General features: G+C 42.5%; 1 protein-coding gene across 1 annotated transcript; it reads right to left on the bottom strand.

Annotated features, from left to right (window-relative positions):
• Positions 1-353: 353 nt before the first annotated feature.
• ATP6AP1 (ATPase H+ transporting accessory protein 1) lies at positions 354-18,519 on the bottom strand. Its single transcript, XM_032211304.1, has 10 exons — positions 18,384-18,519; positions 16,173-16,299; positions 15,333-15,407; positions 12,693-12,886; positions 9,799-9,839; positions 7,677-7,762; positions 5,711-5,946; positions 3,556-3,603; positions 2,053-2,287; positions 354-1,215 (listed from the first exon to the last, which is right to left on the bottom strand). The coding sequence occupies exons 1-10, from the start codon at positions 18,479-18,481 to the stop codon at positions 1,006-1,008; spliced, it is 1,350 nt and encodes a 449-aa protein (XP_032067195.1). The 5' UTR covers positions 18,482-18,519; the 3' UTR covers positions 354-1,005.
• Between the last annotated feature and the right edge of the window lie 9,430 nt (positions 18,520-27,949).

Genomic DNA, 27,949 nt, shown 5'->3' with positions numbered 1-27,949 from the left:
GGAGTGGAGAAGATGGATTGACTATACTCAAAATAAATATGGGACTAAGAAATTCCAGATAGTTTATGACTGAAGAAACAAGGAATGATGTAATCTGTTTAGAGCTAGCCTAGCAAAGAGGAGTTAAAGCTCAAATGAAAGATGATACTAACTTTTTTTTAAAGTTCATCTTAGAATATCTTTGTTAAAGATTTATACCCTGTATCTGTTCTGGGAAGTCGGGGGGGGGGGGGAGGTCGGAGGGGGGGGCTCGGGGGGGGAGGGCAGGGGGAGGAGGTAAATATTTGCACAAGTTTTTTTTTGTTCTAAAAATTTTCAATTAAAAAAAATATTTAAAATGCACACTACACAGATTCAACTCTTTCTCCTTTATTTTGCATCATTCAAATTGCTGGAACAACAAATGGGTCGTGGGAGGGAAATCCATCTCAACCTGATCACGAGCAGCACAAAGTCCCAAATACTTGAGTTATCGTAAACAGAACTAATCACAAGAACCACAAATAAATAAATACAATGGGGAGAAAGCTATCTGGAGTACAGCAGTGTGGATGCAAAAAGGAATCTCGGTAAAGCAAGGGGGGGGGGGAGGGAAACATTCAACAAAAAAACCCGAGAAAATGTACACCACTTTACATTACAAGGTAAGGTTTCTGTCCACTAGAAATGTAAAGGGAATGGTTGTTTTCTTTGAGGAGATATAGCAAACTTCAGTGTAGATATTCTCAGCAGTGTGCAAAACACAGGATGTCCAGCTCTATCCACTATGGAAACAATACCTCTTATTTACTTACAGCTTGTCTCCAGGAATATTAGATTGAGGGGAGAAAAATAAGGGGAATTTGAATCAGGGAATGGCTATACAAGGTGAAGGTCCAGGACCAAGTAGAATTTAGTACATCCTGTTAGGGATTGGGATGATGACTGATGGAATAGGCAGAATAATGGTATACACAAGCTGGTCACTTTTTTCCCCAATAAAATGAGATTGACGTGAATCAACCACTATTCTGTCTGGGGCACAGAGATAGTAGGCCCCTTGGGATCATCAAACCGGTCCATAGTCTTGAGGCTCATGATCATGTGGAGGCCATAGGTGAAGATAGCGACAAGAAGCAGAGAAGTGAGCAAACCCATCCATATTCCAGGAGAAAAGAAACCGGCACAGTCACTAGCATCAGCAAATGTTTCATTTATCAGGTTGTGGCTTTGGATCTGCAAGGACAGAGAGCATTGCATTAGTGTTGCAGGCTGGTTTAAATCTCCTTATACCTTGCTACATTCCCAACAGGATCTTAACAAATTCCATTACTACAGTGTTCTGACCCCCCTCCTCCATCCAGGAACGAAAGCCAAAACCAACGTAAATGAGAATGTTTCTTTTAATCAGTCCAGACTCTCGTTGGCTGCAAGTCACATAAACAAGGAGATAAAGGGCGTGGCACAAGCAGTCTCTTTTATAATCAGGAGAGGATCTTAATAAGCATCAGCTGAGCGTAATCATCTCCTATAATTACGCAGCTGTTCTTTCTGCGGAGTAGCCCTTCGACGGCGTGCATCCCGAAACAACTCACAGGTGTTTTCTAGATCACTCCCTCTTGTCTCCTCCCCACTGATCCAAGCCTCCGGCGCCACCTGGTGGCCAACCAGTCTCTCCTCGCCCTGCTCAGAGTCGGCACCCTGTCCAGGGTCCTCCACCTCCTCCAGGGCCGACTCTAAGACCTCTCGCTGTCGGAGTCTGGCGGCAGCTCCAACGGCTCCTGTCGGGCCACAACACTACAGTATATAGAAACAGTTCTAGCCCAGTGCTGTTTACAGTTGTCTTACCAGAAGTCAAAAGGATGTGGGAGATTGGCCTTGATTCCTGGCTACCAATCAGAAAGCAATCAAAGCCCATTCTTCTCACAAATACCAAAATGATTTATTAGAGTTGATACCAGCACATAATGAGACATTTCTGGAAAGGTGGGAACAGCTTGGCTTTACAAAAGACTAGGGATTTTCTGTCACTGTTTCAAGCCAGCTAGGATGTATTTCCCCCACTCGGCGTACCTGAAATCTCATGATAGTCAGATCCCACTGGGTGGCATTTTTGGCGGGGTACAACATGCCCCCCAAAGATGGTTGACTGCTGACACAAGCACAGCTGAAGGAATAGTTGGTAGGGGCTGTGATTTGGGTAACATTGAAGACAGCAGGTGGGTCTCCAGGTCTGGCCAATTCCACAGTGTGGAGGACAAACCAGTCACGCTTAGAAATGGAATAACTGGCATTTGTCATTAGAAAACTGTGGGAAGAGAGAAAAAAACCAAAAGAGAGAAGGGGAGAGGGAGGGGTAGAGAAGGAGCAAAATAAGTAAAAATAGCCTGGATAGTTCTTTAAACCTTAGTAATAACCACTAGTAAACCTCTGGGTCAATGCTTGAATTAAACTAGCCCAAAGCTGCCTAGAAGTGGCAGGTTTCATATTTAATATAGATATCACATATATTATTTTCATTAAAATATTTTGTCTCCTAGTTTACATGGGATTTCTAAAAATGCCTTAAAATGTTCACCAAGCCTTAATACTGCTGCTAAAAGAGAAAGGATGAGCTGGCATCTTCTTGAGACTCAGGATCACATTGTGTGTGTGTGTGTGTGTGGTGTGTGTGTGTGTGCGTGTGTGTGTACACAAAACATTGGCTCATGTAAATGGATTGAACCAGGATGTTCTGCTTTTTCTCCATTTTTGTTGGAGGACACTTAATAGGAAGCTCCATGTTTTAAAAGTATTAAGTCTAGTTTAGTAAAGAGATTATTTCTATACATTGCCCCTTCAAAATTTTACTGTAGTAAAAAGAGAGAGCCGAGGTGGCACAGTGGTTAGGGTGCAGTACTGAAGGCCACTTCAGCTGACTCTAATCTGCAGTTCAGCGGTTCTAATCTCACCGGCTCAAGGTTGACTCAGCCTTCCATCCTTCCGAAGTGGGTGAAATGAGGACCCAGACTGTGGGGGCGATATGCTGACTCTGTAAACTGCTTAGAGAGGGCTGAAAGCCCTATGAAGCGGTATATAAGTCTAACTGCTATTGCTATTGCTATAAAAGGACTTTTAAAGATGAAGACCTGAGCCAAGCTGAACTCTTAATGTCTACACACTTTTTCTTGGAAGTCACAGGGAGTGGATAAGAATAATTTAAGGCTCTCTTTATCTATGAGACTTCAGGGGCAACACTGGAAAAACTACACACAAAATCTAAGGAACAAGACTTCCCCTTTTAGAATATTAACAAAAAGACCCAGTTGAGCCCTTCAATGCAAATTGTACCACAAGAAAGAATGTTTCATGCTTTAAAATGGCAGGCTTTAAACAATTTGTGTGTGCACGCACACACACACTCACGCACACACACAATGGATCAATACTTTTCTTAAGAAAAATGTCAAAATTCAACCCTGCAGTAGATAGAGAACCACCTGGTGATTTAACTCCCAGATTGAAAAAGACAAGTAACAACTGGGAAAAATGTATGCTGCTATAAGAACAGGATCTCAGAAACTGTGCCAACTTTACCTGATTGTTAATTGTTTCCCATTTACTTTTGGATATTTCAGTACCAATCTATGGAGAGAAAGCAGAGTTAGTTTTATTTATTTAACCAGCCTCAAATTATACATTCCCTCCCCATATCTATTAACCTTCATTTTTAGCTAATGCTGTCCAGGTTTTAAGTATGATTCTAATATAGGTAGTCTTTGATTTATAACCACAATGGAGCCTGGAATTTTAGTCATAAGTTGTGGTTGTCAAGACACCACATGATTTTACAACAATTTTTATGAAAGTAGTCATTAAGCAAACCATGTGATTAAGTGAATCAATACAATACAATAGCAGAGTTGGAAGGGACCTTGGAGGTCTTCTAGTCTAACCCCCTGCCTAGGCAGGAAACCCTATACCGTTTCAGACAGATGGCTATCCAACATCTTCTTAAAGACTTCCAGTGTTGGGGCATTCACAACTTCTGGAGGCAAGCTGTTCCACTGATTAATTGTTCTAACTGTCAGGAAATTTCTCCTCAATTCTAAGTTGCTTCTCTTCTTGATTAGCTTCCACCCCTTGCTTCTTGTTCTACACTGAGGTGCCTTGGAGAATAGTTTGACTCCCTCTTCTTTGTGGCAACCCCTGAGATATTGGAACACTGCTATCATGTCTCCCCTAGTCCTTCTTTTCATTAAACTAGACATACCCAGTTCCTGCAACCGTTCTTCATATGTTTTAGCCTCCAGTCCCCTAATCATCTTTGTTGCTCTTCTCTGCACTCTTTCTAGAGTTCCCACATCCTTTCTACATCGTGGTGACCAAAACTGAATGCAGTATTCCAAGTGTGGCCTTACCAAGGCATTATAAAGTGGTATTAACACTTTACATGATCTTGATTCTATCCCTCTGTTTATGTAGCCTAGAACTGTGTTGGCTTTTTTGGCAGCTGCTGCACACGGCTGGCTCCTATTTAAATGATTATCCACTAGGATTCCAAGATCCCTTTCACAGTTACTACTATTGAGCAAGGTACCACCTATACTGTACCTGTGCATTTTGTTTTTGTTGCCTAAATGTAGAACCTTGCTCTTTTCACCATTGAATTTCATTTTATTAGATAGTGCCCTATGTTCAATCAAGCTTAACCAATGTTGTTTTTTGCCATTTTCTGATGGCAAAAGGGTGGGATGGGGTGAGGTGAGGTGCGGCAGTCATAACTTTGGGGACAATTCGCAAGTAGCTTTTTAAAAGTCTATTGTAACTTGCATTATTAAACAACCAGTTGTAAGTTGAGGGCTACCTGTATGCCATTTTAAAATTTGGTATGGCACAGAAAAATCCCACAGATTATTTCCCTCAAAGTAAGTGTGTGTGTGTCTGTGTGTACATCTCACTCGCAATCTGTAAAATTTGACAGAAACCCTGGCGCAAAATGCAGGCAGTTGTCAATATGAGGCAAAATGGAGCAATTATAATGATATAGGAAAGCTGAATTTAGGATCCTCCACATACCCTACCTAGCAGAAGCAGACTCACATCAAGTCCTTCATGGCTTAGGACCAGCATACCTGCGAGACCGCCTCCTGCCACACGCCTCCCAACGGCCGGTAAGATCCCACAGGGTGGGCCTCCTCCAGATGCCGTCAGCCAGACAATGTCAGCTGGCGGCTCCCCGGAGGAGAGCCTTCTCTGTGGCTGCCCCGACCCTTTGGAACGAACTACCCCCAGAAATCTGGACCTCACCCACTCTCATGGCCTTCAGAAAAGCTGTCAAGACCTGGCTATTCCAGCAGGCCTGGGGCTGTTGACCTCATTGTTGAGGTCCAGCCCCGACTGAAATGAATGTATCTGTGTTGTTTTTAACTTGTCTATTTTATTTTTTATTTTATTTTATTTCCCTTTCTGTAAGCCGCCCGGAGTCCTCCAGGATTGGGCGGCCTATAAATAAAATTAAACTTGAACCTTTAAACTTGAAGTGTTTACAGATTGACATGACAGCTTGAATGATTCAAAGGTGAATCTTGTTATTTGTAAAAGTGCACACAACTTGCTCTTCCAACTCCTAGCAGCCAGAAACTTCCCACCCCACCTATACATAGTATTACATACATACAACAGCTCATATTATCCCATCATTAGATTCCAACCCCCCCCCCCCAACCTCACAGCCCTTGCCCCAACTTACTTAGAAGTATTGTGAGTCAATTTAGAGTCGGCCACATCAACCACAGCGCTGGGCCCAAAGGTTAAATTGGTTAGGTCAAACAGTGTGCTGTTAATGCTCACTGATAAATTGCTGGCCCAAAAGAGTATCTGTGGGGTCCCAGTTGACGGGTAACGAACAGGTACAAATGCTGTCTCCTTCTGAAGCAGCTGTCTCCCTAGCTTCTCTGGAGCCACATCCGAAACATCCCGGAGAACCTACAGGAGAATTTTCTCTTCTTCATATGCTATATCATACAACCAGTGTTTCCCAAGACAGTTTACAAACAGAATTATAATACCATATATTTTTTTAAAAATCCACCAAAAGTAGCAATAGCAATAGCAGTTAGACTTATATACCGCTTCATAGGGCTTTCAGCCCTCTCTAAGCGGTTTACAGAGTCAGCATATCGCCCCCAACAATCTGGGTCCTCATTTCACCCACCTCGGAAGGATGGAAGGCTGAGTCAACCTTGAGCCGGTGAGATTTGAACCGCCAAACTGCAGCTAGCAGTCAGCTGAAGTGGCCTGCAGTGCTGCACTCTAACCACTGCGCCACCTCGGCTCCTCAAAAGTCACTTTATCAGAGGAAAAAATAAAGGTGGAGACAATGCAATGGGGCAGAAAAGACAGACAAAAGATATAGCTCCCTCTCTTCTTTGCAGACAAGGACTTAGCTCCCTCTGCTCTCCAAAAAGTTGTTATCAAAGTATAAATTTTATAGCAGCGGCAAGGAACAAATTATCAAGTATTCAAGGAACAATCACATTACTCCTACTGAACGTAAATGAATTCTTAAATTGATGCTGCTTAGCTTATTCACTCCTTATAGCATAGGTTCTGGAAGAGGTCAAAGAGGCCATGTGGGGCTCTCAGGTACCGCAGAAATAATTGCTCTAGAGAACAAGATTAGTGCAATGGTTTAGGAGCCGGGCTAGAAACAGGAGACCATGTTCCCATCCGACTTTGGATCAGCCCCCCTCTCCCTCTCTCAGTCCAACCTCCTTCAGAGTTATTAGTGTGTGGAAAGCAAGAGGGAGCATTATGTAGCTTGAAATGCATATAATCAAGGCACAGTATAAAGCAGGTAAGCAGATAAATAACGTGGCACGACAAAACCGCGCTCGACTAAAGCGCGCCGGATTAAACCGCGTCGCTGATGTCATCAACAGGGCGACAACAGCGAGCGCGGAGAAAGAAGGGCGCTTTAAATAGAGCTTTGAAAGCAAGCCGATTCAAGTTAAGGTAAGGGTTAGGTTTAGGGTTAGGTTAAGGGTTAGGGTTAGGTTTAGGGTTAGGTTAAGGGATAGGGTAAGGGATAGGGTTAGGTTTAGGGTTAGGTTAAGGGTTAGGATTAGGTTTAGGGTTAGGTTAAGGGTTAGGTTAAGGGTTAGGTTTAGGGTTAGGTTAAGGGTTAGGTTTAGGGTTAGGTTTAGGATTAGGTTTAGGGGGGTTAGGTTTAGGGGTTAATTTTAGGTTTAGCGTTTACAGCGTGCTTTTTTCTCCGCGCTGTTGTCGCGCTGTGATGACGTCAGCTACGCGGTTTCGTCAAGCGCCCTTTAGTCGAACGCGGTTTTGTGGTGGAACCGATAAATAAATGCTCCCAGGTATCCACCCAGGCATCCATTTGCTGAAAATTTTGCTTTGGCAGAATCCAATTTAACTCAGTCTCTCCTACTGCTAGTTCTTATTAATATTTAAAAGAGTCTTAAAACCCTTTTTTGTTGTCCTCCTCCTCATTTCACCGTATTTCTGTGTATAATTTGATTATCACTACGTTTGACTTTTCTTTTAACGTTTGTAATGTGAGCCGTGCGCCTATTATTATCGAGCTGCCTCAGACTCAAAAGGCAGCCGATGGATGCGATTCAGACAACGATGTCTTCCCGGGAATTGCGGAGGAGGGCAAGAAGAGCAAATTGAAGGCAATCAGAAGGCGTGTGTACCCTGGAAGGCCGCAGAGCAGTCAGGATGGCTGTGTAGGGAATATCCTCTGATTGAAGGGTGCTCAGAACCTGCCCCAGGATCTCATCTGCAAGAAGACATTTTGTTAGAAGGCTAAAGCCCAGGCATGAATATCACCCCACAGCACTCGGCCCAAGAGCAAGCAGCACTTCTGGCTCCACCTGCATGCCTGTTCTTCAGTGGTGGGTTTCAAAAAATTTTCGAACCTACTCTGTGGGTGTGGCCTCCTTTGTGGGAGTGGCTTGCTGGCCATGTGACCTTGTGGGAGTGGCTTGCCGGCCATGTGCTTTCTCTCTCTCTCTCTCTCTCTCCTTCCTTTTGTCTCTCTGTCCCTTTTTCCTTTTTTTTCTTTCATCTCTCTCTCACTTTTTCTTTCTTCTTTTCTTTCTTTCTTCCTTTCTTTCTCTTTCTCTCTCTGTGTGAGTCTGTGTGTGTGTGTCTCTGTGTGTGTGTCTCTGTGTGTCAGTGGGGGGTTTCAAAAATTTTTGGAACCTCTTCTACAATTAAAACGAACATTCTACCTAGAGTTTTATACCTGTTCCAGACAATCCCAATCAGATTGGGTAAGGACTTTTTTCAAGACTACTTAAACAAAATAGTTTTGAAGTTTATTTGGCAAGGGAAAAAAAGCCAGAATAAAACTTAAATTGTTACAAGATGCTAGAATTAGAGGAGCATTGGCTTACCTGATTGGGAGTTATACTACCAAGCAACAAACTTGATGTGGATTAAGGAGTGGATAACACTAAAAAATTCTAGACTATTGAATGTAGAAGGTCAAGATTTACTGTTGGGATGGCATGCTTTTTATGGTATAAGGGAACTAAAGCACATGGCTATTTTAGAAGACATTATATAAGGGAGGCTTTGTTATTAAACTGGGAAAAGGTTAAAAGATTACACGAATCTTTTACAGATTTGACGAACCGGTTCTACTGAACTGGTGCGAACTGGCAGGAACCCACCTCTGCTGTTCTTTACCTCCCTGCTTCACATAAGGCTGCCTGTCGGGCCTGCAGTCATATTCCTTTTAGGATTTTTGGCCTGCCACTCACTCACTCACTCACACTCACACTCACTCTCTCACTCTCTCTCTCTCTCTTTACTATGCTGTTTCATTAGTGGGATAATTGGGAGGGGGAGGAGTAGAATTGTAGAATGTTTTGTTGTCAAAATAGAACATTCCTTTCTACAAGCCCAAGGTCATCCTTTGTCTCCGCACCTCTGCACCTGACCGGAACTAGATGGGTGGAAATGCCAGCGTGGCAGAGGAAGATTGGACCCTGCGATGGATTTGTGGGTGTGGGGACAATCATGGACTTTCAACTGGGTGGGAACCCCAGGAAGTTTTCAGATTTGGGTTTCCCACAGATTGTACCAACATGTCTCTCTTATTAAATTGGAACTTTGAGGAAAGCTCTGCCTTGGACTCTGATTTAATTCTGGATGATATTTGGAACGCTGCTGTCAGTGAGAACTTGCCTTGAGACTGTCTTTTGCATAAGCCAGTCTTGTACAGCAAAAAGCAAACCACTTTAAGACTGCCACACAGCAGGCTACTACAAACTAAACCCAGACAGTCCTTCATTTGCAACCATCATTAGGACCACAGTTTCGGTTGCTAAGCAAGAGGGCGGTTAAGTGAATCATGTCCCATTTTATAATCTGTTGTGCCACAGTTGGTAAGCAAATCACCGCAGCTGTTATGTGAATGACGTGCTTGTTAAGTGAATCGGGCTCCCCCACTGACTCTGCTTGTTGGAAGCCAGGCGAGAAATCGCAAATGGGGATCACATGACCCCCAAGATGCTGCAACCATTGTCATTACATGCCGGTTGCCAAGCGCCTGAATTGTGATCATGTACTGGGGGGGGGGGATGCTGTGACGGTCATAAGCCTGAGGATTACTTCTAAGTCACTTTTTGAACTCTGAACCCTCGCTAAACAAATGGCTGTAGGTCAAGAATATTTGTACGAGCTGGTCTTAAAACCAGAATCCCACCCCAGGACATTTCAAGCAGATCAGCTTTGCAGGCCCCACCCGAAATGCAACCGGAAGCCATTCTTCCACAGAGGAGATAAGGTTTTCAAGGTGTTGCTTACCATTGCTGGTCAAAACTTCCTTCGGGGCCATAAGACTAGAGCTGGAGAAGAAAGGGGGAGGGAGGGAGAGGAAGAGAGAGATTACAGCTTGTTAACGAAAACGTCTCCGGTCTCCCTTTGTGTGAATCTGGATTCTTCCATTTTACAGGTAGTTCTCTGTTCTGACCCCCCCTCTTCACAGACCAAAGCATGCCGAGACAAAGATACTTCAAGGATTTATTAACACACAGACTAGCCCTTGGCAGCAATCCAGCACAGTCCAGACCTTGGCAGCAATCCAGCAGAGACTAGACGTTGGCAGCGATTCAGCACAGACTAACCTTGGCAGCAATCCAGCCTGCCAAGCTAGCCACGAGAGTTCTCCAGCTCTAGTGAATACATTGACTCCTGCAACAAGCATGTGCACAATCATTCCTTTTATAGTCTTGAGAGGAGCCTAATTACCACCAGCTGAGTGCAATTATCTCCTGTAACTGCGTAACTGTTCCTTACGCCTATTAGCTCTCCGTTGCTGGGCATCCAAGACCAACTCTCTTGTCTCCTCCCCACTGCTCCAATGCATGACATCAGGATCACACTCCCTTGTCTCCTCCCCACTGGTCATAGACTCAGGCGCTTCCTGGTGGCCAACCAGCCTCTGTGCGCCCTGCTCGGAATCGGAACCCTGTCCAGGGTCCTCCACATCCTCCAGAGCCGACTCATAGGGCCCCTCGCTGTCGGAGTCTGGTGGCAGCTCCAACGGCTCCTGCTGGGCCACAACAGTTCTCTATTTAGAACATTTCATTTAGTGACTGTTGAAAGTTACGATGGCCCTGAAAAAAGTTGCTTAGGACCATTTTGCACCCTCTGGTCATTGCAGCATCCCCATGGTCACGTGATCTACATTTGGATGCTTGACCACTCTCATATTTATGAGGGTTGCAGTATCTCGGGGTCCTTTCTGACAAGCAGAATCAATGGGGAAGCTGGGTTCACTTAACAACAATACAATACAATACAATAGCAGAGTTGGAAGGGACCTTGGAGATCTTCTAGTCCAACCCCCTGCCTAGGCAGGAAACCTGATACCATTACAGACAAATGCCTATCCAACATCTTCTTAAAGCCTTCCAGTGTTGGGGCATTCACAACTTCTGGAGGCAAGCTGTTCCACTGATTAATTGTTCCAACTGTCAGGGAATTTCTCCTCAGTTCTAAGTTGCTTCTCTCCTTAATTAGTTTCCCCCCATTGCTTCTTGTCCTGTCCTCAGGTGCTTTGGAGATTATTTTGACTCCCTCTTCTTTGTGGCAACCCTACCACTTTGTGGTAACGGTGTTACCGATTTAACCCAACTGCAGTGATTTGCTTAACAAATGTGGCAAAACAGTTGTAATATGGGGCAAAACTCATTAAACACATGTATCATTTAGCAACATAAATTTTGGGCTCAATTGTGTAAGTTGAGGACTGTAGTTATCAATGATACTCTACTGTAGTTGGAGAGAGAAAGTTTAGCCTAGATTTCCAGGAGCTGTATTGCTTCTCACTACCTCATATAGAAGGGAGTCCAGATCAGCCTCCTGTCTGCAGTGGAGAACGATTGATAAACCTGAAGGAAGCATGAGATGCGTATGTCTCCTGATAAGGTATGGGTAAGAAGGCAAAGGGGAAAGTACAAAAGGTGAAATACCAAGACAGGCCACACAGAGTGGAAATAGGAACTGCAGAGTGAGTTGAGAGAAGTTGACTTCGAGGGAAAGGAATACTAAAAGCTGGATACACATGAGCAAGAAACGGTAAAACAGATTATCTGAATGTTAACATGTAATGATCAATAGGAAGCGGTTGCTCATGCAAAGGATTGGAAAACTGATTGGGGGGGGGGGAGATATGAGAGAGCCATTCAAGAAATTACACAGCCCTGAGATAGAGGAAGGATGAGAAACAAACTACCAAAATAATTTAGGCTTGGGTTAGTGTTGTGGCCCGGCAGGAGCCGTTGGAGCTGCCACTAGACTCCAACCGCGAGGGGCCCTATGAGTCAGCCCTGGAGGATGTGGAGGAACCTGGACAGGGTTCCGACTCTGAGCAGGGCGCAGAGAGACTGGTTGGCCACCAGGTGGCGCCTGAGCCTTGGATCAGTGGGGAGGAGACAAGGGAGAGTGATCCAGAAACCACCTGTGAGTTGTTCCGGGATGCACGCTGTCGAAGAGCTACTGGGGTCAAGAACAACTATGTAATTACAGGAGGTAATTATGCTCAGCTGATGGTCATTAGGCTCCTCTCCTGATTATAAAAGAGACTGCCTGTGCCATGCCCTTCTTGCAGAAGTCAACGTTAGGGACTAACGAGAAACAAACTTGGTAGGCTGGATTGCTGCCAGAGTTTGTTTGCATTGCTGCCAAGGTTTGTAGGACTTGCTGCCAAAGTGCTTATCTCTTTGTTTATTTGGCTTTCAGCCAACAAGAGTCTGGACTTATTAAAAAACATTCTCATTTACGTTTGTTTCGGCTTTCGTTCCTGGACGGAGAAGGGGGGGGGGGGTCAGAACAGGTTAGTATAAGATGGAACAGAGAAAAACTTGAACAAACTTTCAAGTATGCCAAGTCAAGAAACAGGCAAGGCAGGGATTCCAGAATTAATCTCTATTGGATAAGAACAAACCCCTGAAAGCTCTCTCCAACAATCAAGATGGGGTTATTTTGAGCTCATTTCTCCTGATTTCCCTTTTTTTCCAGGATTGGCTAACCTTATTCTTACTCTCTCAATGCCTTCCCCAAAGAGATCAATGCATTCCTTTATCACTTACAGCCCTGCGGATGCACCCTGCAATATCTGTGTGTGCATTTGCACAAGAGGGAGGATATTACAGTAACAAAACAACAAAAAAAGGACCACAAGACTGAATACCTACCCAGTGGTATAAGGCAGTCGCACCATCAGTAAGGCAGGAAGGCTGGCATTGAGTCGCAGCTCCTGCAAGGTGTTCTGGTCCACGTGAAGAGGTGAAACGCCCAGTTTGGCCTTCAAAAAGGCTGGCACGGCCCCAGCTGCAAACCAGTCGACAGAAGGAAGCACCAAGGAAGAGGAAGCTGTTCCTAAGGCATTCTGATGGGGAGGAACGAAATAGTCAGTTCTATGCCCAACACGGTTTCCCAAATTATGTTGTTAATAAAAGGATGGATGCTTTTTTCATTACCTTGAACTGCCACGGTGCATCTTTTACTGCTCCAATATTTTCAGAGCTACTGGCCGCATCGCAATCTAACGCATGGCCAGGGTTTTCTTTAATATTCATCGTTCTAATCTAATATTTCAGCATTACAGGTTACAATGAATCCACAAAGGACATCTGTTGTGGCTCAGCAAGAGCCGTTGGAGCTGCCAGCAAGGGGCCCTATGAGTTGGCTCTGGAGGATGTGGAGGACCTTGGACAGGGTTCCGACTCCGAGCAGGGCGCAGAGAGACTGGTTGGCCACCAGGAGGCGCCTGAGCCTTGGACCAGTGTGGAGGAGACAAGGGAGAGTGATCCAGAAGCCAGCAGTGAGTTGTTCCTGGATGCCCGGCACCGAAGAGCTAATAGGCGTCAGGAACAGTTGGGTAAGTACAGGAGGTAATTGCACTCAGCTGGTGGTCATTAGGCTCCTCTCCAGACTATAAAAAGACTGCTTGTGCACACGCCCCTATAGCAGAAGTCAACGCAGGAATTAATGTGAGTTTGGAATTGTGAGCTTGGCAGGCTGGATTGCTGCCACGGCTTATCTGTGCTGGTTTGCTGCCAAGGACCTGTCTGTCTGTTAATTAAATGCCGTAACTTATCTTTGGCTCGGAGTGTGTGTTGGTGTGGGACGAGGGGGGTCAGAACAGAGACCTATCACCTGGATTCAAAGTCATGACCAAACTTTGGGGATTTGGCAACAGGGCCACATTTATAGCCATCTGCAGCATCCCAAGATCTCATGATCTCATTTTATGATGGTTTTGCCCAAAACTGGCAATTACTTCTGGGTTGTGTCAAAACTGCACCATAGAAAATAATGGGTTCACTTAATGACCACGTTTATGACTGCCACATAAAAGGTCATAAAATTAGGTTGGTTAAGTGACCATGGGCAGGCTCCCTTGTGGTCAAAATTCAAGGACTATGTGTATCATAGATAATTCTAAAATACATATTTTTCCTAGAACTTAAGAAATAAATGGAGATTAATGGTCAGCGACGAAATGCAGCCTTCCCCAAATTCAATACAGCTCCCATAGCCCGTTTTTCATTTATTACCAAGATCTGGTAAGAAATCACATCAATCATTTTCAGTGACCAACTGTCTATAAACAGCTTATTGTTCCATTAAAGGATTAGGGTTAGGAAAAGAAGGGATAAAGGAAATGTTTAGAACCTTTTAAAACTTCCATTTGTAATTTACAGTCTGAGATAAATAGCGTTGGTGTTAAAGTACAAGGCTTTCATTTTTCATTGTATATTCCAGCTTATTTATGCAAACTCATACATGGAAAATTGTTGATTATTTTTACATGATTTTGAATTTCATACATAGGAAAACGGAACAGTAGATAGGAAGCAGCCCCTTATTGGCCCTAAATCTGAACATCTCCCCTTTTTAAGTGACATGAAGAAACCTTTATCCATTCACTAGGCTGAATATATAATTAGATGTTAAGACTATAGTTAGAATTCAAATCAAATCTGAATGTTATTTCTTTTCCTTCCTAGAAGCTCAAGACTGCTAGGGAAAGTTTTCTCTCTCTCCAATTAACATTTTCTCACAGACATCATTTGTTGCAAGATTAGCTTGAGAGAGTTTGCAAGCTATATAATTGAGAGAGAATATGAACGCAGTTCTCAGGAGATCCTGATCAAACATACTTAAAATAAAACACACTAGCGATCCTCTGCTTTTTTTATTAAACAAAACCCCCAAACGGTTTCTTTTCCTTTTTCCTTTTATTTAATACAGTGGAATGACCTATTTTTTTGGCTTCCAGTCCCTCGCCATTCTAGCCTATAATACAAACCAAAAAAAGGAAAAGAAAAGAAATTGTAACTGCACACAATGGAAATGTTAATTCCGTGACTGTATTTTAAGATCCTTTTTTTACTACTTTTTGGAAGCAGTAATGGAAAAACACTCATAATGAAACTCAATTCAAGTTTCTGAGCTCCACTCAGACTTCAGATACAAAGGCTAAACTTCCATCCTGAAATAATTAAACAAATGCATTGTATCCGAAGAAATACAGCTAATGCAGTCAAATATATGTTAATTTTCAAATTGATTTTATCTCACTCATGAGATTTATGACACTACACAAATGGAATAATTAGCATAACTTGATGTAATTTAAGATTTAACAGACATTCAGGAGCAATGGATCCCCCTTCCCCCCAAACAGTAAGATCTCTCTCTCTCTTTCGCTCTGTATACACCTATGCATATACAAACACGTATATATCTTGATGCACATTAAATAACATGCGCAGTAAGAGAAATAGGAGATGCAGCATAATTTATAACTCTCCATTATTTTTGCTCACCTCCAGATTGGGGAAGGCGCTATCTGGCTTATTTCCAAATACTCCACCATACGCTGTGAAATCCTCAATGCTAAGCTGTAAGGGAAGACAAATGGTTTTAAACCTCTCTCTGAACAACTGGGCTTTGTGAGCAGCATTTTTAACATTTTATATTTTGACAAGAGGTCGCCTTGATTTTAGTTCAAACCTACAGAACAGATCAAAAGGAAAAAAATGGGCAAAAGGAGGTTTCAATAGAAGCTGCTGCTCCAGTTTAAGGAGAACACGCATTATTATTTTCTTATCATGTTACATGGGAAGGAGAAGAGAAATACCCCACCCTACAGCACTGGCCAACAAAGATCCTGATAAATGTAGTGAAGAAGAAGTGATCAAATGTCACAAGGTTCCCAGCAAAGATGACTAAGCTAAAGAAGCTTCCTTTTATTGCCATGTGCACTCTCAAGAAACAGGAAGCTTCCCCCCCCCACACACACACATACTGAATCCCCAAAAGAACCAAAATCAGTAAACAGACAATGAAATATATTTGTTGTTGTTAGTTACGAAGTTGTGTCCCACCCATCGCGACCCCATGGACAACGTTCCTCCGGGTCTTCCTGTCCTCTACCATCTTCTGGAGTCCATTTAAGCTCACACCGGCTGCTTCAGTGACTCCATCCAGCCACCTCGTTCTCTGTCGTCCCCTTCTTCTTTTGCCCTCCATCTCTATTTCCAAAAGACTTTTCTACTCCCATAGGTTATAATAGGTAGGATTTAGGAGTCTACATAAGCAGGTCAGCGTTCAACCACTGGTAGAGTGACATAAATACAATGAAGAAGCCTGTCACCATAACTTACTTTCTCCTGAAGGAACAGCAATACATTGTGAGGGCCACCGTCTACTGCAGAGTCCAGTAAAGATGCCAGCTGAGCTTCTGTTACCACATGACCCTCATGTGGAGCTGCCAAGGGGGACCACAAGGAGCTGTGCTCACAAGACGGAGGGGGAAAAAGTCAAAAAGAGAAAAAAACTACTCTTTTCTTTCACATGAGCTTTTATCTTTCTCTTCCAATATCACACAGTCTTTTCCAGCCTGCTGTATACTGGATTTCAACTTCCAAACAAATCTCAGACAGCTTCTACTGGCTAGATGTTACAAGCACTGGTGTTCAACACGTTCAGATGACATCAGTTTAGGGAATGAGACTGACATAGATAGTACATGCATTAAAATGAGCATTTCGCCCATCACAAGCCAAAAGGAAAGGCTCTGTGAGCTTTTATGTTCAATACTTGGCAACCAGCTCAGTTTCTGCAACTGAGAATATCAACTAGCTTAATGCCACCTGCAATTCCGTATCTGCTCATTGAAAAAATTCCTCTAGTTTGAGTTGCAACAGTAAGTTGAGAAGGCTCATCAGCCATGATAAAAGACCGAAATAATAAGTTACTATATCTTTTATGTACAGCCAAGTTTTATTCTAAGAATTAAGTCTTTTTGAGGGGCAAAAAAAATCTCATGCCACATTATATGCTAGAAATTCTCACAGAATTTCTAACATATAATGGCACCTAAGTTTATCAAAGTCTCAAAAATATTATTTAAGATTATTGCAGTAGAGGAGTAAGTAGAAACCCCATCATATCACCTGGTTGATTTATGTTTATGTTTGCATTAGCTTTTTTTAATATGTCCATTTATTAATTGCAATTGGTCACAATACAATTATATCTCAGAAGGCAAGGACAACAATAACGCCAAGGGAAATATAATCAAATGTGTTTTTCTTTTTTAAAAAAGAAGAGGAAATTATGAATACTGTAGATTCTGGTTGATTTATCAAAATTAAAATTATGAAAGGAGAATGGAAAAATCAATGTGGGAAATCTTCTATACCTAAAAACTGGTGGAAACAAACTCTTCTAAGGGTGTGGAATATCATTTTCCTGTACATTGTAATACATATGCAAAACATCCTATAGCTCTTGAAGTCCTCCTTGAACAATCAAACTTTATTGATTACTTTCGGGGGGGGGAAAAGACATTATATGTAAATCAAATATTCTGCCCATGCGGTGTCAGAAATGTCACATTGGCACTTTGGACCGAAGACGTAAATTATAAACAATACTTTTGCCAAAGTTACAGTCTCCTTGGGAGAAACTATTAATATCACAAAAACTAAGCTATTCATTACCTCAGTTCCCCTTAACAACACTAGTGCCTCTAGAACCATTTTTCACCTTATACTAAAACACACACACACATCTCAAGAGCTCCAAAATCCGAAGCACCCTGCAGATCAAACAGACGATTGTATTTCACAATATTCTTCCAGGGCCATATAACAAAAAAGGGGGGGGGATTTCTTATTGTTCCCACAAATAGTAATCCCCGCTTTTGCACCCAAAATTACACTCAGAGACCCGTTTCACTCACAACCCTGAGAATAGCTAAGGACCGAAATCATCTGCGACCGTGAGACCCTCTGGTAGGTTCCCCAGAATTGCACATGCAGTATAATTGCAGCAAAATCAAGACTCTTCTCCAGAAGAGGGAGAAGTAAAGAGGGAGTGAGAGGGGAATGTAAGGAGGGTGAGATGGAAAGGGGAGAAAGGAATGTTTGAGGGGGAAGGGAAGTAGAAGAGGGGAATGTTGGAGGGGAGAAATGAAAGTTGGAGGGGGAGAAGAAAGGGTGTATGGGAGATTGAAGTGCTATGTTGGTTTTCTATGGTGGAAGATGAGTTGTGTTCATTGATTTTCCTTTTTTTTAAATGCACAGTATATAAGTGATTGTATAAAATGAAAATGAAAATGAAAAAAAAAACAGTTTTAAGAAAGAAAAAAAAAGACTCTTCTCCAGTGTTCAAGGAGGATACGAATACATGCATTTGCAGCACGGGTGGTTTGCATCTCGGGAATTTTAAAGGTTTAAAATATCCGTCACGTGTGGATAAAGGGAGCAAGAATAAAAGACTCGGGTCTTATATCCACGCAAAGCAGTCTCAAACCCTCCATCCCCCGTGACCGCAATTACCCGCGTCGGCTATTTCAGAGTCCCGCATACCTGTGACTCGACCAAGCGATCAAGGGCACCTGTCCCGTATGCGCGGCCACCAGCCCCAAGCTCAGCAGCAAAGCCCCAGCGACCCACCGCAACGCCATCTTCCTTCCTGTTTCCTTCCCCGACGCTTCTTCTCCTGCTTTCCCGGCGTCGCTGCAGCCAATCACAACCCGGAAGGCAGTTTCCGGGTTTAGGGAACTATCCATTTAGAGGACGAGGCGGGACCTTCAAGAGCCAATGGGGGTTTCCTTTTGGCCGCCTGATACTTCCTTTCCCGGGATGGGAAGTCTCTTCCCAGTTTCAGCCAGACTTGATTTTGACTGTTTATAAAGCCCGTTATCTCTTTGAAGCAACTTTGGGTCAGGCGGGGTGATATACGTTATTCATTAAACATGAAACTCAGTCAACTGAACATTCAAAAATGCATCACAAATACCATTGACTGGTGCTAATGGTTGATACAGGTTGCTGCCAGGATCCTAAGTATCAACAAAATACCTTCTTAAGATGTACAATTACATCATCATCATCATCATTATATACTTTATTCATTAAACATGAAACTCAGTCAACTGAACATTTAAAAACGTATCACAAATATCTTTGGCTCTGCAGGTTGCTGCCAGCATCTTAGGTATCAACCAAGTATCAGTTTTTTGCAGTTCCACTGGTGATGATGATGATGAAGATTATCTCTTACTCATTAAACATAAAACTCAGTCAACTGAACATTTAAAAGCCTATCACAAATATCATTGACTGGCGCTGATGGTTGATATGGGTTGCTGCCAGCATCCTAGGTATTGACCAAGTATCTTCTTAAAATGTGCAATGTTCCGAGTACCGCAACTGGTGTTATTGCAGGAAGTTGCAATTTCTTAATGTATTTTATACAATTCTTGGACATGGTACCAAGTGCTCCGATGACAATGGGTATCACTGTCACATGTTCCATCCATAATCACGTGGTTTCGATGGCCAGGTCGTGATATTTTGTGATTTTTTCCAGTTCTTTTTCTTCGACTCTGGCGTCTCCTGGTACAGTAATATCAATAAATTGTACACTTTGGTTGTTATTATTATTATTAACTTTTATTCACTAAACATGAAACTCAAGTCAACTGATCATTCAAAAATGCATCACAAATACCATTGACTGGTGCTAATGGTTGATACAGGTTGCTGCCAGGATCCTAGGTATCAACAAAATACCTTCTTAAGATGTACAATTACATCATCATCATCATCATCATTATATATTTTATTCATTAAACATGAAACTCAGTCAACTGAACATTTAAAAACGCATCACAAATATCTTTGACTGGCTCTGCAGGTTGCTGCCAGCATCTTAGGTATCAACCAAGTATCAGTTTTTTGCAGTTCCACTGGTGATGATGACGATGAAGATTATCTCTTATTCATTAAACATGAAACTCAGTCAACTGAACATTTAAAAGTCCTATCAGTTATCACAAATATCATTGACTGGCGCCGATGGTTGATACGGGTTGCTGCCAGCATCCTAGGTATCGACCAAGTATCTTCTTAAAATGTTCTGAGTAGCGCAGCTGGTGTTATTGCAGGAAGTTGCAATTTCTTAATGTATTTTATACAATTCTTGGACATGGTACCAAGTGCTCCGATGACAATGGGTATCACTGTGACATGTTCCATCCATAATCACGTAGTTTCGATGGCCAGGTCGTGATATTTCGTGGTTTTTCCCCAGTTCTTTTTCTTCGACTCTGGCGTCTCCTGGTACAGCAATATCAATAAATTGTACACTTTGGTTGTTATTATTATTATTAACTTTTATTCACTAAACATGAAACTCAAGTCAACTGAACATTCAAAAATGCATCACAAATACCATTGACTGGTGCTAATGGTTGATACAGGTTGCTGCCAGGATCCTAGGTATCAACAAAATACCTTCTTAAGATGTACAATTACATCATCATCATCATCATTATATACTTTATTCATTAAACATGAAACTCAGTCAACTGAACATTTAAAAACATATCACAAATATCTTTGACTGGCTCTGCAGGTTGCTGCCAGCATCTTAGGTATCAACCAAGTATCAGTTTTTTGCAGTTCCACTGGTGATGATGATGATGAAGATTATCTCTTACTCATTAAACATGAAACTCAGTCAACTGAACATTTAAAAGCCTATCACAAATATCATTGACTGGCGCTGATGGTTGATATGGGTTGCTGCCAGCATCCTAGGTATTGACCAAGTATCTTCTTAAAATGTGCAATGTTCCGAGTACCGCAACTGGTGTTATTGCAGGAAGTTGCAATTTCTTAATGTATTTTATACAATTCTTGGACATGGTACCAAGTGCTCCGATGACAATGGGTATCACTGTCACATGTTCCATCCATAATCACGTGGTTTCGATGGCCAGGTCGTGATATTTTGTGATTTTTTCCAGTTCTTTTTCTTCGACTCTGGCGTCTCCTGGTACAGTAATATCAATAAATTGTACACTTTGGTTGTTATTATTATTATTAACTTTTATTCACTAAACATGAAACTCAAGTCAACTGATCATTCAAAAATGCATCACAAATACCATTGACTGGTGCTAATGGTTGATACAGGTTGCTGCCAGGATCCTAGGTATCAACAAAATACCTTCTTAAGATGTACAATTACATCATCATCATCATCATCATTATATATTTTATTCATTAAACATGAAACTCAGTCAACTGAACATTTAAAAACGCATCACAAATATCTTTGACTGGCTCTGCAGGTTGCTGCCAGCATCTTAGGTATCAACCAAGTATCAGTTTTTTGCAGTTCCACTGGTGATGATGACGATGAAGATTATCTCTTATTCATTAAACATGAAACTCAGTCAACTGAACATTTAAAAGTCCTATCAGTTATCACAAATATCATTGACTGGCGCCGATGGTTGATACGGGTTGCTGCCAGCATCCTAGGTATCGACCAAGTATCTTCTTAAAATGTTCTGAGTAGCGCAGCTGGTGTTATTGCAGGAAGTTGCAATTTCTTAATGTATTTTATACAATTCTTGGACATGGTACCAAGTGCTCCGATGACAATGGGTATCACTGTGACATGTTCCATCCATAATCACGTAGTTTCGATGGCCAGGTCGTGATATTTCGTGGTTTTTCCCCAGTTCTTTTTCTTCGACTCTGGCGTCTCCTGGTACAGCAATATCAATAAATTGTACACTTTGGTTGTTATTATTATTATTAACTTTTATTCACTAAACATGAAACTCAAGTCAACTGAACATTCAAAAATGCATCACAAATACCATTGACTGGTGCTAATGGTTGATACAGGTTGCTGCCAGGATCCTAGGTATCAACAAAATACCTTCTTAAGATGTACAATTACATCATCATCATCATCATTATATACTTTATTCATTAAACATGAAACTCAGTCAACTGAACATTTAAAAACATATCACAAATATCTTTGACTGGCTCTGCAGGTTGCTGCCAGCATCTTAGGTATCAACCAAGTATCAGTTTTTTGCAGTTCCACTGGTGATGATGACGATGAAGATTATCTCTTATTCATTAAACATGAAACTCAGTCAACTGAACATTTAAAAGCCTATCACAAATATCATTGACTGGCGCTGATGGTTGATATGGGTTGCTGCCAGCATCCTAGGTATTGACCAAGTATCTTCTTAAAATGTGCAATGTTCCGAGTACCGCAACTGGTGTTATTGCAGGAAGTTGCAATTTCTTAATGTATTTTATACAATTCTTGGACATGGTACCAAGTGCTCCGATGACAATGGGTATCACTGTCACATGTTCCATCCATAATCACATAGTTTTGATGGCCAGGTCGTGATATTTCATGATTTTTTTCCAGTTCTTTTTCTTCGACTCTGGCGTCTCCTGGTACAGCAATATCAATAAATTGTACACTTTGGTCGTTATTATTATTATTATTAACTTTTATTCACTAAACATGAAACTCAAGTCAACTGAACATTCAAAAATGCATCACAAATACCATTGACTGGTGCTAATGGTTGATACAGGTTGCTGCCAGGATCCTAGGTATCAACAAAAATACCTTCTTAAGATGTACAATTACATCATCATCATCATCATCATTATATACTTTATTCATTAAACATGAAACTCAGTCAACTGAACATTTAAAAACGTATCACAAATATCTTTGACTGGCTCTGCAGGTTGCTGCCAGCATCTTAGGTATCAACCAAGTATCAGTTTTTTACAGTTCCACTGGTGTGAGTTCAGGAAGCTGCAATTTCTTGATGTTTTTTATAAAATTATTGGACACGGTACCAAGTGCTCCGATGACAATGGGTATTACTGTCACATGTTCCATCCATAATCACGTAGTTTCGATGGCCAGGTTGCGATATTTCGTGATTTTTTCCCAGTTCTTTTTCTTTGACTCTGGCATCTCCTGGTGCAGTGATATCAATAAATTGTACACTTCGGTTTTTGACAACTGTGATATCTGGCATGTTGTGTTCCAAATGACAATCTGCCTGTATTTGACGGTCCCACATGATCTTCACCTTATTTTCAACAACTTTTTCCACTTTAGGTTCCCATGACTTTTCTGATATAGGTAAGGCGTATTTTTTACATAATGACCAGTGGATTAATTTAGCAATTAATTTAGCAATTAATTCGGCTATGTGTAGCTTTGTAATCTGTGTGATTTTGCTGCAATCACATATTAAATGTGAAAGTTTCAATTTTAACGTTGCAAAGTCGGCAGTTTGGATTGTCAGTGGATTTTTATATCTTCGCTTTCATGGCATTAGTTTGTAGTACTTGAGCAAACGCTATTTTTTCAAGTGCTGTCCATGTAAAGCTTTGCTTTTCCATCTATTTAATCTGTCATCTAGCTGTTTTTCCTTATATTTTGTCTTTTTTTTCTGTTGCTTTAATAATCTCCATTTTCACAGCCTGCAGCAATTTTTCTGTATTTTGGTTAACATAGTTATTCAAACTTTGTTTTTCTTCTTCTACAGTTTGATGGATTTGCAATAGCCCTCTGCCCCCTATGACTCTTGGTAAGTACAACCTGTTGATGTCACTTTGTGGGTATAAAGCATGGTACATATTCAATATTTCCTTTTTTTCTGGTCCAAGTTTTCCAGTTCAGCCACAGTCCAATTGATGATTCTAGCTGAGTAGAGTATCACTGGAAGTGCCCATGTATTATGTTTAATTACCGTATTTTTCAGAGTCTAAAATGCACCAAGAGTTTGAAGAGGTAAATTTTTAAAAAAGGTTTTGCATTCTGCAGACCTCCCTAACCCTCTGCATGCCTCATTTTTTGTGAAAAACTGGGCATGCAGAGAGTTTGAGAGGCCTGCAAAGTCCTCCTGGGGGCTAGGGGGCAAAAATGAGCAAACAAACCTGCCCATTTTTCACAAAAGCGAGGAATTTGGCAATTGGCTGGTAACTATGATGGCTACAGTGTCCTGGGATGATGTGATGCTCTTTTGCCATTTTCTGACAAGCAAAGATAATAGGGAAGCCAGATTCATTTAAAAACCCTGTTTCCCCGAAAATACGACAGGGTCTTATTTTCATTTTTACTTACAAAATATGGCCTTGGGCTTATTATAGGGGAGGGCTTATTGTTTTGGGGTTGCCAGGCGGCTTCTCCCTTGCGAATTGGCTCCCGAAGAGCCGGGCACATCCTCAGGGGCGAAGCAGGCATGAGGTGACCAAGCTCACGAGCAACCGCCCGGCAAACCCCCTCTCCAGCTGGGCAGAGCGCCATTCACTGACCTAGGGGGTATCCCTAAGGCGCCAAGCCACGTGGCACTCTGCCCACTCCCCAGCTCCCGCGGCTTGGCACATTAGGGATAGCCCCTAGGTCAGTGCATGGAGCTCTGCCCGGCTGGAGAAGGGGGTTGCGCGAGCACCTGTTCCGGACAAGTTGAGGCTAGGAGGCATGCCTGCTGGGGGCAGAACAGGTGCTTGCGCAACCCCCTTCTCCAGCCGGGCAGAACTCCATGCACTGACCTAGGGAGTATCCCTAATGTGCCAAGCCGCGGGAGCTGGGGAGCTTCGGGAGCCAGTTCACAAGGGAGCAGCCGCCCGGCAACTTGCCCCTCTGGCAGGCAGAATGCCACTCCCCAACCTAGCGGTATCCCTAAGGCGCCAATGTGAGCCAAGGTGGCGCAGTGGTTAAATGCAGCACTGCAGGCTACTGCTAGATCAGCAGTTCAGCGGTTCAAATCTCACCGGCTCAGGGTTGACTCAGCCTTCCATCCTTCCGAGGTGGGTAAAATGAGGACCCAGATTGTTGGGGGCAATATGCTGACTCTCTGTAAACCGCTTAGAGAGGGCTGAAAGCCCTATGAAGCGGTATATAAGTCTACTGCTATTGCTATTGCTTTCTCCCCCCCAAGCTCCTGCGGCTTGGTGCCTGCAGGATACCACTATGTCAGTGAACGGTACTCTGCCTGGCCAGAGGGGTGTGTGTGTTTGTCCAGGGGGTTTATTTTCGGGGGTGAGCTTATATTTTTGCCCACACAAAAAATGTGGCAAGGCTTTAGTTTCAGGACAGGTTGTGTTTTCGGGGAAACACAGTAATTTCATAACTGCAGTGGTTCACTTAACAGCAGCAAGAAAGGTCATAAATTGGAAACACAACTGTCTCACTTAGCGCAGAAATGTTGGGGGTCTATTGTGGTTGTAAGTCTAGGACTACATATATCTTGCGACTTAACATATCTCAAAAGATTGCTGTAATGGAGGGATCCAGGGAGGAAAGTTAGGATTGGGTTGAATCAGCATCTATGTTAGGACATTTGAACAATATTGTAATGTCCTGTATATTGGACATTTATTAGGAATGCAGACTTTTCAAGGCCTCAAGCAGGGCAGATATAAAGTTTTGCGTTTACAGTAGTCCGGGGATAGGAAGCATTGCTTTTTAGCTGCTACTAAAATTTTAATCCTTTTGGCACACATTGGAAGGTATTGTTAATTCTTTTAAGTCTTAACTCATTTACATGTCTACTCTAGCAGCCACCAATGGTTTTCAAAACACCACACTTTTCTGAACTTAATTCCCAGCCCAAAAGATCTTTTGCAAATCCTATTAAAATGAATGGAATTTGTACACAGATGGCCAAGCTCTGGGTGGGGATGGGGGGGGGGGGGGTTTCTGCAGTCACCAAAAGATTATAGGTTGATTTACACAAGAGGTATCAAGTTGTCAGCTGTAATGTGAAGAATCATAGGTCATAGCAATAGCAATAGCAGTTAGACTTATATACCGTTTCATAGGGCTTTCAGCCCTCTCTAAGCGGTTTACAGAGTCAGCATATCGCCCCCACAGTCTGGGTCCTCATTTCACCCACCTCGGAAGGATGGAAGGCTGAGTCAACCTTGAGCCGGTGAGATTAGAACCGCCGAACTGCAGCTAGCAGTCAGCTGAAGTGGCCTGCAGTACTGCACTCTACCCACTGTGCCACCTCAGCTCTTGCCATAATATACATAATATACATAATATACGTCATAATATACACCTCAGTGATGCTGAATTCCTGGTATTATATTTGAACTAATAATAGATTTACAAAATACTCAATGCCTAATGTCATTATGAATGTCAATTATGTAAATGGAATAACAGTAATTAACCAATATGATAGAAACCTTCAACAGGCATTACGAAGAAAGGGGAAAGGAGACATTTCCTTCCCACTATCTCTAACTAACAAGGCATATAGTCCAGTGTTTCTCAACCTTGGCAACTTGAAGATGTCTGGACTTCAACTCTCAGAATTCCCCAGCCAGCGAATGCTGGCTGGGGAATTCTGGGAGTTGAAGTCCAGACATCTTCAAGTTGCCAAGGTTGAGAAACACTGATATAGTCTGATAAGAATCCCTACTCCCCTTATATAAATAGCACTCATATTCAGAGTAGTGGTGGATTTCTATTTTTTTTTACTACTGGTTCACTTGTGCGCGCACTCAGGACACTTCCTACACATGCACAGAAGTGTCTGGGCGGGTAGGCTGAGCCTCCTGCTGCTGCCATTACCGGTTCGCCTGATCCGGGCCGAACGGTAGAAACCCACCTCTGATTCAGAGGCCTTACCCTGGACAAACTTTCTCTACTAGCTTGACCCCCCATCCTATCACTCTAACCACACCCAACACCTGTTGCTTAAGGTGCCTTTTCATTGGGTTGTGCTTTTAAACGGAAGTAGCAGTTAGTCTTTAAGATTGTTCTTAATTGCCAGAAGCTGTTCTCTCTCTCTCTCTCTCTGTGCTGTGTGTGTTTTGTTCTTGCATTGCTATCTGAGTATCAGACAGGAAGACACCAAGTTCTTTACAGTGGATATTTTCTCAGTGCTCTATTGAATGTTCCCGAAAGCATTGTACTGATCTAACTCCATCTTTTATGGTTTAATGGGGTCAATGGTTGAAGATTTAATTATATTTTATGTAAACTGGCAGATTACTGTAACACCTGTGACCGTTCAGGATTTTATAAATATCCAGTATTAATGGGTAATTAGAGAGTCAGTTTGATATAGTGGTACAGGTAACCTTAGCAATAGCAGTTAGACTTATATACCGCTTCATAGGGCTTTCAGCCCTCTCTAAGCGGTTTACAGAGTCAGCATATTGCCTCCAACAACAATCCGGGTCCTCATTTTACCCATTTCGGGGGGATGGAAGGCTGAGTCAACCCTGAGCCGGTGAGATTTGAACAGCCGAACTGCAGTCAGCTGAAGTAGCCTGCAGTGCTGCATTTAACCACTGTGCCACCTCGGCTCTCTAATCTTGCACTAGTCTGGTCCAAAGAAGGGGACAACAGCAAACTGCTTCCGAAAAACCTTGCGAAGAAAATTGAAGGGATTTGTCCAAAACCAGAAACAACTAAATTGGGGGCGGGGTGTGTATGTGTTTGTTGTATTTTTTTCCTGTCTTCAGTGCCTAAAATCCACTCTGTCTCCGTAGTCGTGGTACTTGTATTGTATATACAGACATTTATATATCTGACGAAATTTATGCCAACCTGTTTTGCTTGTTTTTAAGAACGGTGCCTTAATTGTTTTTCACAAGCGACAGTATTTGGTGTACCTGCTGGCTAATGGAGGATCTTTTCCTAGGTACTTTAAAGTAAGTTTGAAGTTTTATTTTATTTATATGCCACCCTATTCCCTAAAAGGGACTCAGGGCGGCGAACAACTCCAACGGGAAGGGGAACATGTAAATACAAAATAGACATTTAAAATAACCAACAACCACACCTGTCGAGAGGGGAAGGGAGCTCATCAACCCCAGGCTTGCCGGCATAGCCAGGTCTTAATGGCTTTTCGGAAAGCCAGGAGAGAGGTGAGGGTCCGAATCTTTGCGAGGAGTTCGTTCCAAAGGGCCGGAGCTGCAACAGAGAAGGCCTTCCCCCGGGTCGTAGCCAGATGGCATTGGCTAGTAGATGGAACCCGGAGGAGGCCAACCCTGTGCGATCTAATGGGTCTTTGGGAGGTAATTGGCAGCAGGCGGTCTCTCAAGTACCCAGGTCC

This window comes from Thamnophis elegans, chromosome 2, assembly GCF_009769535.1.
Source record: "Thamnophis elegans isolate rThaEle1 chromosome 2, rThaEle1.pri, whole genome shotgun sequence".
Classification (NCBI taxonomy): Eukaryota; Metazoa; Chordata; class Lepidosauria; order Squamata; family Colubridae; genus Thamnophis; species Thamnophis elegans.
This window is presented reverse-complemented; position numbering and strand designations above follow the sequence as displayed.